Source organism: Dermacentor albipictus, chromosome 8, assembly GCF_038994185.2.
Source record: "Dermacentor albipictus isolate Rhodes 1998 colony chromosome 8, USDA_Dalb.pri_finalv2, whole genome shotgun sequence".
NCBI lineage: Eukaryota > Metazoa > Arthropoda > Arachnida > Ixodida > Ixodidae > Dermacentor > Dermacentor albipictus.
In genome coordinates this window covers 114,202,748-114,222,953 of record NC_091828.1, presented here as the reverse complement: position 1 = coordinate 114,222,953, position 20,206 = coordinate 114,202,748, and the positions used below count along the sequence as shown (strand labels likewise).

The 20,206-nt window shown below is 43.3% G+C and overlaps 1 protein-coding gene across 25 annotated transcripts in view; it reads right to left on the bottom strand.

The window, feature by feature from the left end:
* The window catches only part of LOC135920138 (uncharacterized), a 137,980-nt gene that overhangs the window by 83,342 nt on the left and 34,432 nt on the right, over window positions 1-20,206 (bottom strand). For all 25 annotated transcript variants that reach the window (XM_070524192.1, XM_070524199.1, XM_070524200.1 and 22 more), the window contains 3 exons: window positions 18,492-18,584; window positions 2,544-2,626; window positions 192-288 (listed from right to left, as the gene is read on the bottom strand). In XM_070524192.1, the coding sequence (XP_070380293.1) occupies window positions 192-288; window positions 2,544-2,626; window positions 18,492-18,584 (273 nt within the window). The remainder of the gene's footprint in view (window positions 1-191; window positions 289-2,543; window positions 2,627-18,491; window positions 18,585-20,206) is intronic.

Below are 20,206 nucleotides of genomic sequence, written 5' to 3'. Positions count from 1 at the left end.
AGGCGCACCCCAGTATGAGGCCAAAACTACACTGCAAACCGATTCACCTCCTTAAGGGTGCTTAAGGGTGTAAAGGTTTGAACTACGATTGAACTATGCTTTTAATGGGTGTAAGCGGAAATAAGTTTGACCTGTGTAAGTTGATAAGTTTGATTTGTGCCGCTACAGGTGAATTCGACGTCTGCTCTTACCGAATACATTAGTGCCAGCTGTGGTACGGGCCTTCGTACGACGCCGGCTGTCTGGGTCAGCCGGCCGGGACTGCAGTGGATGCCACAGTACACCGCGCTGCAAACCGTAACCACAAAAGAGGAAGCATTAGCTCGGGGCCAACTGCAATACCGTCTGTTCAAGTGCACGTGAAACGCTGAAATGCTTGTATGAGACAACCCCTGGACTAATGTGAGTGACATTTATTGAATTGAAGAGGAAAAATTATGTTTCTGAGGCTACAATTATAACGAGATCGCGCGTCTGCCGCTAACGCTAGGGCGGCGCCACCATCGATGGATAGAGGCGACGCCGACGGCGTTGACGGGAAACTCGCGTGTTGAACGGGGCCTGGTTGTGCGTCGACTGTGCATTGTACGGGTGGATTGCGGTCACGTGACACCGTGGAAAGCACAGTAACACGCGTATACAACGTAGCAATGGAAGCAGGTGCGTCTTTAACAGGTATCTTTAGCTCGGGGTTGTTTCCAATTCCGCGTAATAAGTTAAAGTAAATAATACTGTGGGTTCCCTAGTGCAAAATCCACGATTGCATTATGAGGCACGCCTCTGTGGGGGACTCCGGAAGTTTAGACCGAAAGTCCGCCTACTTAAGTGCATACTAAATTCAGAAATTCTTCCCTGAGAAAAACGCATTGAAATTGGAATGACATTGTTGTACTTGAGACAGCAAAATTGCACCGACTGTAGCAAGCGAAATTTTCATTTTAGGCCTGAAATATATAAAAATTATCGAAAATTGGTGGGAGCGTTGCGTGTATGAAGGATCGAATACTTTTCGAATATTTCCGCCACGTGTTTATGGGACCGCTTTTCCTCTGCATCGTACATTGCAAAGCGAGACTTAGAAATTTATCCCTTACTGCAGATGTGACTTGTTTTCTTTTCGTCATTTCGTTCAATCGTACGAACGTGGCAGTTCAGATTCGGGTCATACAACAAAAAGTATATAATGCATGCCGTCCCTTTGTTTGAAAGCTATATGCCCGGTAAATCCCGGCCACGCAGAGAAATGGGGACTCTTTAGAGAAAAATCGGGAGCGTAGAGCTTTCAAGAAAGAATCCGCATGCGAGACAGGTAGCACTCATTGTTTCGGAACAAGATACATCCTCCGAAATGGTGTATAATTCTTTAGAGCGTATATTCCACCACTGCTTGGTGTTTGAGTTATTTTACTCCCAAGTGGAGCAACTTTACTCAATTTGTGCATAAAGAAGAGAAATCATGCTCCACGAGAGAGTAGGCGGTGATGAAAAAAAGGTTGCCGTGGCACTGCGTGCGTTCTTAAGTGTCTGCGTCTTAGTCTGCAGAATAATTTACACCCTTGGAAGTGAATAACGGTGTAAACCAGATATTCCTCTCCAACACTTGCACCGGTGTATGAATTATAGAGCAATTTACCGCCTTAATCACTTTTAAGTGATGTATATTCTACAGTTCACGCAGCTAGATGGGACACATATTCATAAAAAGATTGTCAAGAGGGCCTGAGGTGTCATTGCCGAGCGCCAGGGGTGATCACCTTAGGAGCTAGGTCACTGTCACGACGAAAAAAACAAAGCCTAGAATTGTTTGTATTTGACAATGTCTATGTGTTTGTTGGGCATCACCTCTGTGCTAACAACCAAAAAAGTAAATCTTACCCTTCCTATAGCAAGTAACAACGAAGCGTGAATGTTTTGTCAATAAAGGGTTCCTTTCAATTCGTTTTACCTTGTTCGCGCATTGGAATACGAGCACACCTAGACACCGTTCGCTATCTGGCATCCAAGCTCCGACGAAACGATAAACCGTAAAATGCATGCTACTAATATTTCTGAGAAAAGTCATTAAAATGCAAGATATCTGGAAGTAGTTAAATAGTGTAAAATTGTGAATTCGCTGATGGGCGTATGATTTATTACGCGGCTCAAATTGTATAGCAGCGTGAGAATGTTGCATTTCTAGTACTCGTTACGAACTGCCCGGATGTCGAGTTTCACGCTTTGCATTAGGGTTAAATCGTTCGACTTGTTCTTCAAGAATATGCTTCCAAGTTTCATAATTAGTACATGTCCGTTTACTATCTCTAGCCATGCAGTCATATTCGTGCCGCTATTGTAAAGCCAATCTTGACGAAAGTAAATAGTTATATTATCTTCTGCATTGTTAAGACATTTCGTATAGTCTTGTTTTAACGCGCTCCAATAATAACGATTTGTGTCAATAATTAAACGATATCTATCGATGAAATTCGTGCTAATAGTTAATGTAACGATTTCATCGTATCGTTAAATTAGGCAAGGCTGCAGGAAACTGCGTGAGAGCTTACCACGAAGTGGACCACGCGCAATGCTGGCTTGTCGGCCAGCAAACCACGGTGTGACATGGAACAATCCCGACAGCCCAGGTGTGCTGCAGAGATCGAAAGTGAGATTAAGACAAAAGGGCAGGAAAGAAAAAGAACTGTCCCGTGTATGCCAAGTGACTGCATTCCGATTCGGCTACACGAATGGGATGAGTATGTACACTGCTAGTTAGACTAATGGCAGAAGGCCAGCACAGTGCCACGTTACCGAACGGTCAAATGCATGCACTATGTTTACTTCACATAGACGTATGAAGATCACACACATCTCATGATCTATGCCCTGATGGCGCATCTAAGGAAGATGTCTATTGACAACGTTGGGTAGAATTACTGTAAACGCTAAGAAGCATCGAATGCACACCGAAAACAGTCTTGGAACGCGTTGTTACTCATAGCTATGAGGAAAAGGCGGGACATGAGCGTGTCCAATGCGAAGATGTGCGAAAGATGTACCGGGCAAAATACCTTGGAACCGAGTTTGTTAAAAGAAGCAGGTTTGTATTTTCAAAGGCTAGTGAACTACTTGTTCTAATTAGGCCTTAGAAATGGTTTTAATGATTACCTTGCCACGGTTGGCGAAAAGATTACGAAAAAATTTAGTCCGGCATGGCCCACCGCTTATGTTGAAGAAAGTGAAAACAGATTTAGCTTTCAGGCCATAACAGAAGAGCTGGCGACGTCTGCTCTAAAAAAGCTACAGTTGAACTTAGCCACAGGAATCGATGTTATACAAGCTAGGGTACTGAAAGACTATCCAGATATTTTGAGTGCTCCACTTTGTAATTTATTTAACCATTCATTAAATCCGAATTCCAATCCAGATGTGTTAAAGATAGCCAAAGTTGTACCAATATACCAAATGGGCAACCATACTATTTCCAGCAGCTACGGACCGATATCCGTATTGAATATAGTAGACAATATTTTTGAAAAACTAATCGCTGAACAGCCGAAGAACTTCCTTAGCAAGAATAACATTATTTCCCCACAACAGCATGGTTTCATCCCAGGGAAATCTACATCGACACCTGTGCTTACTTTACCTCAAATACTGAACTCTGCCCTCAGCCATCAAAAAATACTTATTGGAATTTTTATCGACGTAAGAAAGGCGCTTTCTGTCTGGTTTTCTGTCCGAATCTAGGAATGTCATGTGGTGCAGCGCAAGCATCCGTATTGGGTCCTATATTATTGGCTTTATACGTTTAATGATTTCCCGCGAATTCTGCAATCTAAAGCAATAATGTATCTGGACAATACTGTAATTTTATTCACAGGTAGTTCACGTGAAACCTTACAATATACTGTACCCAATGAACTACTAGCTGTTGCAATGTGGCTTCGTGTAAGTCAACTATTACTAAATGCCGCTAAAACAAAATACGTTATTTTTCATTCACGAATGAAAACTCTGATCTGTGTTTCACCCAGCATATCATTAAACAATCGAACCATTGGATGTGTTCCGACTAATAAATATCTATGCATCTTATTTGACAGTAACATTAACTGGAGAGACCAAATCAATACCGTTTGCAAAAGGTTGTCATTCAACTGTTACACTCTCATACGGGCACCTGAATACTTTTATTTGACACTTCTACGGGCATTCTATTTTAGCCTGCTTCACTGCCACCTTAGCTATTGTGGAGAGTCGTGGGGCCAAACGCACGTAACACACCTTACTCCTTTATTGGGATTGCAAAAACGAGCTATCCATGCGACTACGTTCTGCTCGGTGCGTCATCCCTCAAATCCTCTATTTCAGAGCCTGCGTATACTTCCATTTACTGACATACGGGACTACACGGTTTCCTGGTCAGTAAATAAAATAATAAACACAAACACAGCTCTGCCGCCTACCATTTTGACGTTTCTGTCGTTAAATACTCGGCATGCACTCAACGGTAATCTTAATCTCCCTTTATGTTCGAATGTGTTCGGCGAAAGATTAAATCAATTCCCTGGTGTGAAGCTGTGGAATAATTTGCCTCTTGAAATAAAACTCGCAAGAAATTTTGACATTAAATGCAAATGCCACTTCTTATCGTACCAAGCACGTTCTTGAGTTTTTTGTTTTGTTTTCTTCATCTTCAGAGCAGTTATGCGATTATATATTGTATTTACCGCTTATATGTATGATGCTTTGGCTATATTGTTTGTATACAAATGCTAATTATTGCAATACATTCTTTGTATTGGACCCATCACTAGCTGCTTTAGGCTATGGGACCAAATATCTTTGTGTGCACTTTTTATATTATTGTGTTACAAAATTCCCTTTTCATTTGATTTGAACACTGCTATAGGTGAACTCGACATCTGCTCTTACCGCATACATTAGGGCCAGCTGCCGGCGTACGGGCCATCGTACGACGCCGGGTGTGTGGGTCAAAGGCGGCCGTGGATGCGACAGTAGACCGCGCTGCAAACCGAAAGCACGAAAGAGGAAGCATTAGCTCCGGGCCAACTGCAATTCCGTCTGTTCAGATGCACGTGAAACGCTGAAATCCTTGTTATGAGAGAACCCCTGGAGAAATGTGAATGAAATTTGTTGAACTTAAGAGAAAACATTATGTTTCTGAAGCTACAATTATAATGAGATCGCGCGTCTGCCGCTAACGCTAGGGCGGCGCCACCATCGATGGATAGAGGCGACGCCGACGGCGTTGGCGGGAAACTCGCGTCTTGACCGGGTCCTGGCTGTACGTGGATTGTGCATTATCCGGGTGGATTGCGGTCACGTGACGGCCGTGGATGCTACAGTAATAGGCGTTGTAAAAGGTAGCGAGGAACGAAGGTGCCTGCTTAACAGGAAACAGGGCTGTTTTCGATTCCCCATACTAAATAATTAAATTCTGTCGTTTTACATGCCAAATCCACGATTTGATTATGAGGCGCGCTGTAATAGGGGACACTACGGAAACTTAAAGTCCGCCTATACAAAGCGCAAAAATGGTTCCCTGGGAAAACCGCTGGAGCGATGCGAACGAAATTTACGGACTTCAGAGAGAGAAAATAAAATTTCATATTTTCAAAATTTTCATATTTCAAAATTTTCATATTGAGCCTGAATAAAAAAACTTATCGAAAATTGGTTTTTTCGTTGCTTGTGTGGTGGGTCGAGGCTTTCCAAGCACACTATCACCGCGACTAATTTATCGGACCGCTTTTCCTCTGCATCGCATTTTGCAAAGCGAGACTAAGAAATTCATCCCTTACCACAGAAGTAACTTCCGTTTTCTCTTTGCCTTTTCGTTCAATTGTACAAACGTGGCGGGTCTGATTCCGGAGGAACAGCAGCAATCATTTACATTAATGCGCGCCTTCCCTTTCCTTTCAAGCAACGGCCATGCGCTATCACGTGACACGGCACTCTTCACAGAAAAGTCGCGCGCGCGGAGCTTTCAAGGAAGGAAGGTGCAAGCGAGACAGGCAGCAATATTTTTTTTCAGAACAAGATACACCCTCCCAAACGTTGTATACTTTTTAAGAATAAGAAAGGATGTGCTACAGTTCGCTTAACCTATCTGAAAGTAGTCAAATATTCTAAAACAGTGTCTTTCCTCATTGGCGTATGCCAAATGCGTACAATGGGCGTAGAATGGTCCTATTTCGATCGTGCGGTTGAAATCGGCGAGAATTCATTACCCTGCAGGAATTGTACAGCAGCATGCGCTTGCTGCATGTCTATAGCCGGTTATGAACACCTTGGATGTTAGGGGTGCGATCTTGTACGCGTTCCAAAATCGAACGGAGGCGGTCCGTTCTTTACGTCACGAAATAGGCATTCCATTCCGTTGCGTTCGTCCGATAGCAGACGACACGGAATGATTGACAGCAGCAAGACGTCACGGCTCACGTCACAATTGATGTCATGGCGTTCGTGGCGGTTCAAATTGACTAATCGTGTGCGGCTTGGCGGAACGGACCGCCTCCGTTCTATATTGGAATGCGTACAAGATCACTCCCTAGGTTTCAGGTCTTGCATTAGGTTCACTCGTCCGACTTGGGGCTAAAACATTATTCTCTGAATTTCATAAAGAGTACTTGTCTGTTTAGTACCTCTAGTCTTATTAGCCACATGAATCCCTGTCATAAAGGCAAACGCGATGAAATCATGTAATTGTAGAATTTTCTACGTTAAGAAACTTCGATGAGGCTTTTCGTAACGCCCTGTAATTACAACATGTTTTCGCGGCAATAACTTAATGAAATATATCGATAAGATCTGTGCTAATAGTTAACGTAACGACTTCATTGCATCGGTAAATTAGGAAACGCATCTGGAAACCGACAGCTTACCACAAGGTCTACAGCGTGCTGTGCTGGACAGTCACCGAGCTTGCCGGTGTGACATGGATTAATCCCGATGCTCCAAGTGTGCTGCAGAGATCAAAAGAGAGATTAAGGCAATATGGTAGAACAGAGAAAAAAGAACTGTCCTGCGTATGCCAACTGATTGCATTATTGATTCGAATACAAGGAAGGAATTCATATCTGCATCGCTATCAAGACAAATGCCCGAAGACAAGCACACAGCCACGCTACCAGATGGACATGCACGTATATCTCATTGACAAACGTACGAAGATCCTGCACGTTTCATTGTTCCCTCCTGGCGCATCTACTAAACAAATGAATGTAAGAAACGTTGGGTAAAAATTACGGTAAATGCTCAAGTACAAGCAGCGTCGAGCACCGAGAAGACGTTTCACCTGGAATCGCGAATGCGCATCGAAGAATGGCTTTGAACGCGTCGAGTGCACATTTCATCGTTAACGCGACGCGTCGATGCGCATTGAGACGAGGGAACGGCGGAACATGACTGTGTAATAATAATAATAATATTTGGGGTTTTGCGTGCCAAAACCACTTTCTGATTATGAGGCACGCCGTAGTGGAGGACTCCGGAAATTTTGACCACCTGGGGTTCTTTAACGTGCACCTAAATCTAAGCCCACGGGTGTCTTCGCATTTCGCCTCCATCGAAATGCGGCCGCCGTGGCCGGGATTCGATCCCGCGACCTCGTGCTCAGCAGCCCAACACCATAGTCACTGAGCAACCACGGCGAGTGCAAACATGACTGTGTCGAGTTCAAACAAGTATTAGTCGTGTGCTTGGCAAAGCACCATAAAACCCGTTTGGGTGAAGGCGGAAGTTTGCTGTTCTTTAAAGGCTAATTAACTATTCGTTCTTGAATTCTAATTAAGGCCGTTATAGGTGAATTCGACGTCTTCTCTTACCGCATACATTAGGGCCAGCTGCCGGCGTACGGGCAATCGTACGACGTCGAGGGCCCGGCTTGCGAAGGTCGTGGATGCCACAGTAGAGCGCGCTGCAAACCGTAACCAGGAGAGAGGAGCGTTTAGCTCGGGGACAACGGAGATTCCCCAAGTTCAAATACATGTAAGAGGTAGAACTGCATTTACGTGAGAAACCGTAGACAAATTAGAATGACATTTCTTGGATTTGAGAGAAAAAGGTAAAATAATGAGAACATTCGTGCACCTTTAACGCTAGGGCGGCGCCACCATCTCTGGTTAGAAGCGCCGCCGACGGCGTTGACGGGAAACTGGCGTGTTGACTGGGACCGGGTTGTGCGTCGACTGTGCGTTGTACGGGTGGATTGCGGTCACGTGACAAGCGTGGAAGCCTCAGTAACCCGCGTACAAGACGTAGCGATGAAGGCAGGTGCGTGCTTAACAGGAATCTGTTGCTCAGGGCTGTTTCCGATTGTGCACACTAAATTAAAATAAATGGTATTCTGGACGCCCAAGTGGAAAAAACTTATCAGTCACGGCATATGTCACTTCTGCTTTCTTTTCGTCATTTCGTCCAATCGCACAAACGTGGCGTGTTATAAGCGTGACATGACACTATTTAGAGAAAAATCGGGAGCGTAGAGCTTTCAAGAAAATTTCCCAAGTGAGACAGGTAGCACTCATTGTTTCGGAAAAAGATACACCGTCCCAAGTGGTGTATACTTCTTTGGAGCGTACATTCCACCACTGCTCAGTGTTTATGAGTTATTTTGCTCCCTAGTGGGAGCAAGCTTACTCAATTTGTGCATGAAGAAGAGAAAAAATGCTCCACGAAAGGTTGGGCGGAGAAAAAAAAATTGTCCGGAACAGCATGGGTTCATCCCACTGAAATCCACATCAACAGCTGTGCTTACTTTATCTCAAACACTGAACTCTGCGCTCAGCCGTCAAAAGATCGTTATTGGGATTTTTATCGACATAAGAAAGGTGCTTGATACCATTTGTCACTCGGCGCTACTAAAGAAATGAAGCGCTATGGTATTATCGATGGCGCCCACGACTTCTTTTCCAGTTATCTCACATCGCGAAAGCAGAAAGTACTAATTGATGGTTTTCTATCCGAATCTAGGAATGCCACATGTGGTGCACCGCAAGAATCCGTATTGGGTCCCATTTTATTCGCATTATACGTTTAATGATTTCCCGCAAATTGTACAGTCATCTAAAGCAATAATGTACGTGGATGTTAACCTAATTTTATTCACAGGTAGTTCACTTGAAACCTTGCAATATACTGTATCCAATGAACTAGTAGCTGTTGCAATGTGGTTTCGTGAAAATCAACTATTACTAAATGCCGCTAAAACAAAATACTTTATTTTCCACTCATGAATGAAAACTGAACTACGTTTCAATTAGCATATCATTAAACAATCGAACCATTGGATGTGTTCCGACGAATAAATATCTAGGCATCTTATTTGGCAGTAACCTTAACTGGAGAGACCAAATCAATAGCGTTTGCAAAACGTTGTCATTCAACTGTTACACTCTCATACGGGCACGTCAATACTTTGATTTGACACTTCTACGGACATTCTATTTTAGCCTGCTTCACTGCCACCTTAGCTATTGTGGCGGGTCGTGGGGCCAAACGTACATAACGTACCTTACTCCGTTATTGGGATTGCAAAAACGAGCTATCCATGCGACTACGTTCGGCTCGGTGCGTCATCCCTCAAATACTCTCTTTCAGAGGCTGCGTATACTTCAGTTCACTGACATACGGGACCACACGGTTTCCTGATCAGTAAATAAAATAATAAACACAAACACAGCTCTGTCGCGAACCATTTTCACGTTTCTGTCAAACACACGGCATGCACGCAATGGTAATCTTAATCTCCCTTTATGTTCGAATGTGTACGGCGAAAGATGAATTCAATTCCCTGGTGTCTAGCTGTGGAATAAGTTGCCTCTTGAAATAAAACTCGCAAGAAATCTTGACATTACATGCAAATGCCGCTTCTTATCTTACCAAGCACGTTCTTGAGTTTTTTTTGTTTTATTTTCTTCATCTTTAGCGCAGTTACGTGATTATATGTTGTATTTACCGCTTATATGTCTGATACTTTGGCTATTTTGTTTGTATACAAATGCTAATTATTGCAATACATTTTTTGTATTGGACCCATCACTAGCCTCTTTAGGCTATGGGACCAAATATGTTTGTGCGCACTTTTCATGTTATTGTGTAATAAAATTCCCTTTTGATTTGATTTGAACACTGCGATAGGTTAACTCGACGTCTGCTCTTACCGCATACATTAGGGCCAGCTACCGGCGTACGGGCCTTCGTACGACGCCGGTGGCTTTGACTTTGTCAGTCGTGGATGCCACAGTAGAACGCGCTGGAAACCGAAAGCACGAAAGAGGAAGCATTAGCTCGTGGCCAACTGTAATTACGCCTGTTCAGATGCACGTGAAACTCTGAAATCCTTGTATGAGACAACCCCTGGACTAATTCGAATGAAATTTGTTGAATTTAAGAGAAACTATTGTGTTTCTGAGGTTACAGTTATAATGAGATCGCGCCTCTGCCGCTAACGCTAGGGCGGCGCCACCATCGATGGATAGAGGCGACGCCGACGGAGTTGACGGCAAACTCGCGTCTTGACCGGGTCCTGGCTCTACGTGGATTGTGCATTGTCCGGGTGGATTGCGGTCACGTGACGGCCGTGGATGCTACAGTAATAGGCGCTGTAAAAGGTAGCGAGGAATGCGGGTGCCTGCTTAACAGGAAACAGGGCTGTTTGCGATTCCCCATAGTAAATAAATTAAATTCTGGCGTTTTACATGCCAAATCCGCGATTTGATTATGAGGCACGCTGTAATAGGGGACACTACGGAAAATTAAAGTCCGCCTATACAAAGCGCAAAAATGATTCCCCGAGAAAACCACTGGAGCGATGCCAACGGGATTTTTGGACCCAACGGGATTTTTGGACCTCAGAGAGAGAAAAGTAAAATTGTATTACCTCAAGCGGGCAAAATTTTCATATTGAGCCTGAATTTAAAAATGATCGAAAATTGGTTGCTTCGTTGTTTGTATGGTGGGTCGAGGCTTTTCGAGCACACTATCACCGCTACTAGTTTATCGGACTGCTTTTCTTCTGCATCGCATTTTGCAAAGCGAGACTTAGAAATTCATCCCCTACCACACATGTCACTTCCGTTTCCTCTTTGCCACTTGGTTCAATTGTTCAAACGTGGAGGTTCTGATTCCGGAGGAACAGCAGCACTCACTTATATTAATGCGCGCCTTCCCCTTTCTCTCAAGCAACGGCCATGCGCTATCACGTGACACGGCCCTCTTCACAGAAAAGTCGCGCGCGCAGAGCTTTCAAGAAGGAAGGTGCAAGCGAGACAGGCAGCAATCTCTTTTTCAGAAGAAGATACACCCTTCCAAATGTTGTATACTTTTGAAGAATAAGAAAGGATGTACTACAGTTCGCTTAACCTATCTGGAAGTAGTCAAATATTCTAAAACAGTGACTGCTCATTGGCGTATACCAAATGTGTGACAGGGCGTACAATGGTCCGTTTTCGATTTTGCGATTAAAATCGACGAGAATTTATTATACCTCCAGAAATTGTTTAGCAGCATGCGCTTGTTGAATGTCTATAACCGGTTATGAACACTTCGGATGTTAGATTTCAGGTCTTGCATTAGGTTCACTCGTCCGACTTGGGTCTAAAAGATTATTCTCTGAATTTCATAAACAGTACTTGTCTGTTTAGTACCTATAGTCTTATTAGCCATACCGAATCCCTGTCATAAAGGCAAACGGGTTGAAATCAAGTAATTGTAGAATTTTCTACCTTAAGACACTTCGATGAGGCTTTTCTTAACGCCCTGTAATTACGACAAGTTTTCGCGGCAATAACATAATGAAATATATCGAGAAGATCTGTGCTAAGAGTTAACGTAACGAATTCATTGTATCGTTAAATTAGGCAACGCTTCTGGAAACCGACAGCTTACCACAAGGTATACAGCGTGCTGTGCTGGACAGTCACCGAGCTTGCCGGTGTGACATGGATTAATCCCGATGCTTCACGTGTGCTGCATAGATCAAAAGTGAGATTAAGACAAAATGGTAGAACAGAGAAAAAACTGTCCCGCGTATGCCAACTGATTGCATTATTGATTCGAATACAAGAAAGGAATCTATATCTGCATCGCTATTAAGACAAATGCCCGAAGACAAGCACACATGTACAGCCACGCTACCAGATGGACATGCACGTATATTTAATTGACAAACGTACGAAAATCCTGCACATTTCATTGTTCCCTCATGGCGAATCTACTAAAAAATGAATGTATGAAACGTTGGGTAAAATTACGGTAAATGCTAAGTACAAGTAGCGTCGAGCATGGAGGAGACGTTTCACCTGGAATCACGAATGCGCATCGAAGAATGGATTGGAACGCGTCGAGTGCACATTTGATCGTTAACGCGACCCGTCGATGCGCATTGAGATGAAGGAACGGCGGAAGATGGCCGTTTCGGCTTCAAACAAGTATTAGTCATGTGCTCGGCAAAACACCATAAAACCCCTTTGGGTGTAGGCGGAAGTTTGCTGTTTTTGAAAGGCTAATTAACTATTCGTTTTTGAATTCTAATTAAGGCAGTTATAGGTGAATTTGACGTCTGCTCTTACCGCATACATTAGGGCCAGCTGCCGGCGTACGGGCCATCGTACGACGTCGGAGGCCCGGCTTTGCGAGGGTCGTGGATGCCACAGTAAACCGCGCTGCAAACCTTAACCAGGAGAGAGGAGCGTTTAGCTCGGGGACAACGGGGATTCCCCAAGTTCAGATACATGTAAGAGGTAGAACTGCTTTTGCAAGAGAAACCGTAAACAAATTAGAATGACACTTCTTGGATTTGAGAGAAATATGTAAAATAATGAGAGCGTGCCTGCACCTTTAACGCTAGGGCGGCGCCACCATCGCTGGTTAGATGCGCCGCCGACGGCGTTGACGGGAAACTCGCGTGTTGACCGGGGCCTGGTTGTGCATCGACTGTGAATTGTATGGGTGGATTGCGGTCACGTGACAACCGTGGAAACCACAGTAATCCGCGTACAAGACGCAGCGATGAAGGCAGATGCGTGCTTAACAGGAATCTGTTGCTCGGGGCTGTTACCGATTGCGCACACTAAATTAAAATAAATGGTATTCTGGGCGCCCAAGTGGAAAAAACTTATCAGTTACGGCATATGTCACTTCTGTTTTCGTCATTTCGTTCAATCGTACAAACGTGGCGTGTTATCAGCGTGACATGACACTCTTTAGAGAAAAATCGGGAGCGTAGCGCTTTCAAGTAAGAATCCGCAAGCGAGACAGGTAGCACTCATTGTTTCGGAACAAGATACACCGTCCCAAGCGGTGTATACTTCTTTAGAGCGTATATTCCACCACTGCTCAGTGTTTATGAGTTATGTTACTCCCAATTGGGAGCAAGCTTACTCAATTTGTGCATGAAGAAGAGAAAAGATGCTCCACGAAAGAGTGGGCTGAGAAAAAGGATTTCCCCGGAACAGCATGGTTTCGTCCCACTGAAATCCACATCAACAGCTGTGCTTACTTTATCTCAAATACTGAACTCTGCGCTCAGCCACCAAAACATTGTTATTGCAATATTTATCGACATAAGAAAGACGTTTGATACCATTTGTCACTCGGCGCTACTGAAAAAAATCTGAAGTGCTACGGTATTATCGATGGCACTCTTTTTCCAGTTATCTCACATCGGAAAAGCAGAAAGTACTAATTGATGGTTTTCTATCCGAATCTAGGAATGTCACATGTGGTGCACCGCAAGGATCCGTATTGGGTCCCATTTTATTCTCTTTATACGTTTGATGATTTCCCGCGAATTGTACAATCATCTAAAGCAATAATGTACGCGGATGTTAACGTAATTTTATTCACAGGTAGTTCACTTCAAACCTTACAATATACTGTATCCAATGAACTACTAGCTGTTGCAATGTGGCCTCGTGCAAGTCAACGATTACTAAATGCCGCTAAAACAAAATACGTTAATTTTCATTCACGAACGAAAACTCTGATCCGTGTTTCACCCAGCATATCATTAAACAATCGAACCATTGGTTGTGTTCCGACTAATAAATATCTATGCATTATATTAGACAGTAAGCTTAACTGGAGAGACCAAATCAATACCGTTTGCAAAAAGTTGTCATTCAACTGTTACACTCTCATACAGGCACATCAATACTTTGATTTGACACTACTACGGACATGATATCTTAGCCTGTTTCACTGCCACCTTAGCTATTGTGGCGAGTCGTGGGGCGAAGCTTACGTAAGATACCTTACTCGGTTATTGGAATTGCAAAAACGAGCTATTCATGCGACTACGTTCTCCTCGGTGCGTCATCCCTCAAATCCTCTATTTCAGAGGCTGCGTATACTTCCGTTTACTGACATACGGGACTACACGGTTTCCTGCTTAGTAAATAAAATAATAAACACAAACACAGCTCTGCCGCGTAACCATTTTCAAGTTTCTTTCGTTAAACACACGGCATGCACGCAACGGTAATCTCATGTTCGAATGTGTTCGGCGAAAGAATAATTCAATTTTCTGGTGTGTAGCTGTGGAATAAGTTGCCTCTTGAAATAAAACTCGCAAGAAATTTCGACAACACATGCAAATGGCACTTCTTATCTTAACAAGCACGTTCTTGAGTTTTTTTGTTTTGTTTTCTTCATTTTCAGCGCAGTTATGTGATTATATACAGTATTTAACGCTTAAGTATGATACTTTCGCTATTTTGTTTGTATACGACTGCTAATAATTGCAATACATTTTTTGTATTGGACCCATCACTAGCAGCTTTAGGCTATGGGACACAATATCTTTGTGCGCACCTTTCATATTATTGTGCAATAAAATTCCCTCTTCATTTGATTCGAACACTGCTATAGGTGAACTCGACGTCTGCTCTTACCGCATACATTAGGGCCAGCTACCGGCGTACGGGCCTTCGTACGACGCCGGTGGCTTTGACTTTGTCAGTCGTGGATGCCACAGTAGAACGCGCTGGAAACCGAAAGCACGAAAGAGGAAGCATTAGCTCGGGGCCAACTGTAATTACGCCTGTTCAGATGCACGTGAAACCCTGAAATCCTTGTATGAGACAACCCCTCGACTAATGTGAATGATATTTGTTGAATTTAAGAGAAAAAAATTATGTTTCTGAGGCTATAATTATAATGAGAACGCGCGTCTGCCGCTGACGCTAGGGCGGCGCCACCATCGATGGATAGAGGCGACGCCGACGGCGTTGGTGGGAAACTCGCGTCTTGACCGGGACCTGATTGCACGTCGACTACGCACTGTCTGGGTGGATTGCGGTCACGTGACGGCTTTGGATGCTACACTAATAGGCGCTATGAAATGTAGCGAGTCACGTGACGGCTTTGGATGCTACACTAATAGGCGCTGTGAAAGGTAGCGAGGAATGCGGTTGCGTGCTTAACAGGAAACAGGGCTGCTTGCGATTCCGCATACCAAATAAATTAAATTCTGGCGTTTTACATGCGAACTCAACGATTTGATTACGAGGCACGCTTACGAGGCACCAGAAGTCCGCCAATACAAAGCGCAAAAATGGTTTCCTGAGAAAATAGGTGGAGCGATGAAATTGTTGAACTTCAGAGAGAGAAAGTAAAATGGCACTGGCTCTAGCGGGAAAAATTTTCATCTTGAGCCTGAAATACTAAAAATAATTATCGAAAATTGGGTTGGCGCGTTGTTTGTATGGTGAGTCGAGGCTTTTCGAGCACACTAACCCCGCTGCCCGGAATTTATAAGTTATTTTACTGCCAAATGGGCGAGTTTACTCAAGTTGAGCATAAAGGAGAGGGAACTTGCTCAATGGGAGACTAGGGGGTAGCCTAAAAAGAAAGAAATGTTGCCATGACACTGCGTTCGTTGTTAAACCTTTGCGTCCCAGACTGTGGAATAATTTGCACCCTTAGAAGTGAATAAGGGCACAAACCGGTCTATCACTGCCACACTTGCGGAAAGGTGCAAGTTATAAACAAACACCGTTCACTTTTAAGGATGTATATTTTACAGCTCACGCACTTTGATGGGGCACACAAAGATAAACGGGATTGCTAAGAAGGCCCGAAGTGTCGGTGCCGAGCGTCAGGGTCGGTCACCTCAACAGCTGGGTCACTGTCGTGACGATAAAACAACCTGCCAATTCTCTCTTTGTCAACCTCCATGTGTTCGTAACGTATGTCCTCAGTGCCAAAAAACAAGATAATTCTTACAGTTGGAGAATAAGAAACAACAAAGCGTGCGTGTTTTGTCAATAACGGATGCATTCCAATCCGTTTCACCGAGCAAAACTTACTCCACGTCCAACTGCAATATTTCGTGCATTCGAATGCGAACACACGCAGACACTGTTCACTATCTGGCATCCAAGCTCCGACGAAAGCTAAGCCGTAAAATTTATTCTAGCAATATTCATGAGAAAACTCATTAAACTAAAAAGAGAATGCAAGCATCTGTTCCACTTCGTGTAACATATATGTATATAGGGAAAACACGGGGAATGCGGGTGATTGAAATTCAAGACGATGAGCGAAAAGTGAACAAGGTGGATGCAGGAGCCAACGTTTCGCCAAGTGGACTCTTCAAGGCCTTGAAGGCCTTGAAGAAGACAAGTCCACTTGAGAGAAGGCTAGTGAAGTATTATTTTTTTTTCATTCTCATTAAGCCTTACAAATGATTTTAATGATTACTTTGCCACGGTTGGTGAAAACATTACGAAACAATTTAGTACGGCACGGTCCACCACTTATGTTGAAAAAAGTGAAAACAGATTTAACTTTCATAACAGAAGAGCTGGTGCCGACTGCTGTAAAAAAGCTACATTTGAACTAAGCCACAGGAATCGATGGTATACAAGCTAGCGTACTGAAAGACAATCCAGATATTTTGAGTGCTCCACATTGTAATTTATTTAACCATTCATTAAATGCGAATTCCTATCCAGATGTAATAAATATAGCCAAAGTTGTACCAATATACAAAATGGGCAACGATACTATTCCCAGCAGCTACGGACCGATATCCGTATTGCGTATAGTAAACAATATCTTCGAAAAATCGCTCAACAGCCGAAGAACTTGCGTGGCAAGAATAACAATTTTGCGGAAACAGCATAGGTTCGTCCCAAGGAAATTCACATCGACAGCTGCGCTTACTTTATCTCAAATACTGAACTCTACCCTCAACCTTCGATAGATTTGTCACTCGACACTACTGAAAGAAAAAAACAAAAAGAGAAGTGCTATTGTATTATCGATGGCGCTCACGATTTCTTATTCCAGTTATCTCACATCGCGAAAGCAGAAAGTACTAATTGATGCTTTTCTATCCGAACCTAGGAACGTCACAAGTGGTGCACAGCAAGGATCCGTATTGGGTCCCATTTTATTCGCTTTATACGTTTGATGATTTATCGCGAATTCTACGATCATCTAAATCATTATTGTATGTGGACGATACTGTAATTTTATTCTCCAAGTAGTTCACTTGAAAACTTACCATATACCGTATCCAATAAACTACTAGCTGTGGCAATGTGGTTTCGCGAAAATTAACCATTATTTGATGCCGCTAAAGGAAAGTACGGTATTTTCCATTGACAAATGAAAACTCTCAACTACGTTTCACTTAGCATATCATTAAAGAATCGAACCATTGTATGTATACCGACAAACAAATATGTAGGCATTATATTGGACAGTAACCTTAACTGAAGAGACCAAATCAATACCATATGCATTAAGTTGTCATTCAACTGTTACACTCTCATACGGGCAACTGAATACTTTTATTAGACGCTTCTACGCACATTATATTTAACCCTACTGCACTGCCAGCTTACCAAACTGCCAAACGTGCATAACATACGTTACTCGGTTATTCCGATGGCAAAAAGGAGCTATTCATGCGATTACGTTTTCCTCCCTGCGCCATCCGTCAAATACTGTCTTTCAGAGGCTGCGTATACTTCCGTTTACTGACATACAAACACAGCTCTGTCGCTTAACCATTTTCACGTCTCTGTCGTTAAACACACGCCATCCCCGCAACAGTAATCTAAATCTCCCTTTATGTTCGAGTGTTACGGCGAAAGATAAATTCAATTCCCGGGTGTCAGGCTGTGGAATAATTTGCCTCTTGAAATAAAACTCGCAAGAAATTTAGACATTGCATGCAAATGCCATTTCTTATCTTACCAAGCACGTTCTTGAGTTTTGTTTTCGTTTTCTTCGTTTTTAGCGTAGTTATGTGATTATATATTGTACTTACCGCTTATGTATGATACTTTGGCTATTTTGTTTGTATGCAAATGCTAATTATTGCAATACATTTTTTTTGTATTGGACCCATCACTAGCCGCTTTAGGTTATGGGACCAAATATCTTTGTGCGCACTTTTCATATTGTTGTGTTACAAAATTCCCTCTTCATTTGATTCGGACACTGGTATAGGTGAACTCGACGTCTGCTCTTACCGCATACATTAGGGCCAGCTGCCTGCGTACGGGCCTTCGTACGACGCCGGGTGTGTGGGTCAAAGGCAGCCTTGGATGCCATAGTAGACCGCGCTGCAAACAGAAAGCACGAAAGAGGAAGCATTAGCTCCGGGCCAGCTGCAATTACGTCTGTTCAAATGCACGTGAAACGCTGAAATCCTTGTTATGAGAGAACCCCTGGACTAATGTGAATGAAATTTGTTGAACTTAAGAGAAAACATGGTGTTTCTGAAGCTACAATTATAATGAGATCGCGAGTCTGCCGCTAACGCTAGGGCGGCGCCACCATCGATGGATAGAAGCGACGCCGACGGCGTTGACGGGAAACTCGCGTCTTGACCGGGTCCTGGCTGTACGTCGATTGTGCATTATCCGGGTGGATTGCGGTCACGTGACGGCCGTGAATGCTACAGTAATACGCGCTGTAAAAAGTAGCGAGGAACGAGGGTGCCTGCTTAACAGGGAACAGGGCTGTTTGCGATTCCCCGTACTAAATAAATTAAATTCTGGCGTTTTACATGCCAAATCTGTACTCGAACATCATGGCGTTGGGCTGTTTTTTTTATCCTATGTGACAACCCATGGATGTAAGGCAACACCACGCGTTCTTTTTCCATTTTTCTTTTTCCTGTGGTTTTGCCTTTTCCGGTTGGCTCTGATTTGGGGCAACATGTTTTCGCAGATTTGCACCACCATACTTTTCGGGTACCGTGCACTGTTTCTTTTACGGCTTACTTGCAAATCGATGCTCTCCCTCACAGCATGGCGGCATGATTTTTCAACTGCTTGACAGGTGCAAGCCTTGGCGATGCCTCATTTTATGATTTTAGAATGGCAAGGGTCATACCTCGGTATTTCTTTTTCTTCTCTAGTTTTGTAGCACTAGCACATGTGGGAGCCGCTGAGCCTAATGTTTATGTCAAGGCCCTGCAATCTACCTTCGGTGGAAGTCTCGTACGCGAATTCTAGACCTTCATGCGCCTTCTTGAACGTGCTGATGACAGTTTCTACGCTAACTAATTCGTTTTGGTTTTTTTTTCACGCACACCAAATAATCGTCAACATATGTGAAACAGGTAGTTTTGTTAGTTTCTTCAAACAAGGCGGCAAGTTTTTTGTCTCCCACACTCACAAATAAGTCGGAAAGCACGGATTCTATACAGGAACCAATAGTGATACCATCCTTCTGCTCATACACTGTGACATCGCATTTGATAAACGCACCTTGTAGATACAGTTTTAGCAAGTACACCAAACTAGAAATACTGCACTTGCATACATCCTGAAATTTGGTGTAGCCGACCATGTCCATGGCTTCTTCTACGGCTTGTACCACCGCTGGCCTCGGACAAATTGAGAGTGAAAAGTAAAATTGTAGTGACTCTAGAAGCGAAATTTTCATTTTAGGCCTCAACTATATAAAAATTATCGAAAATTTTTGGAGCATTGCGTGTATGAAGGGTCGGAGACTTTTCGAATACAATATTCCCGCCACTGCTTCATGGGACTGCTTTTCCTCTGCATCATATTTTGCAAAGCCAGACTTAGAAATTTATCCGTTACTGCACATGTCCCTTCCGTTTGCTTTTCGTGATTTCGTTCAATCGTACAAACGTGGCTGTTCAGATTGGGGACATCCAACCACAACAATATATATATATATATATATATATATATATATATATATATATATA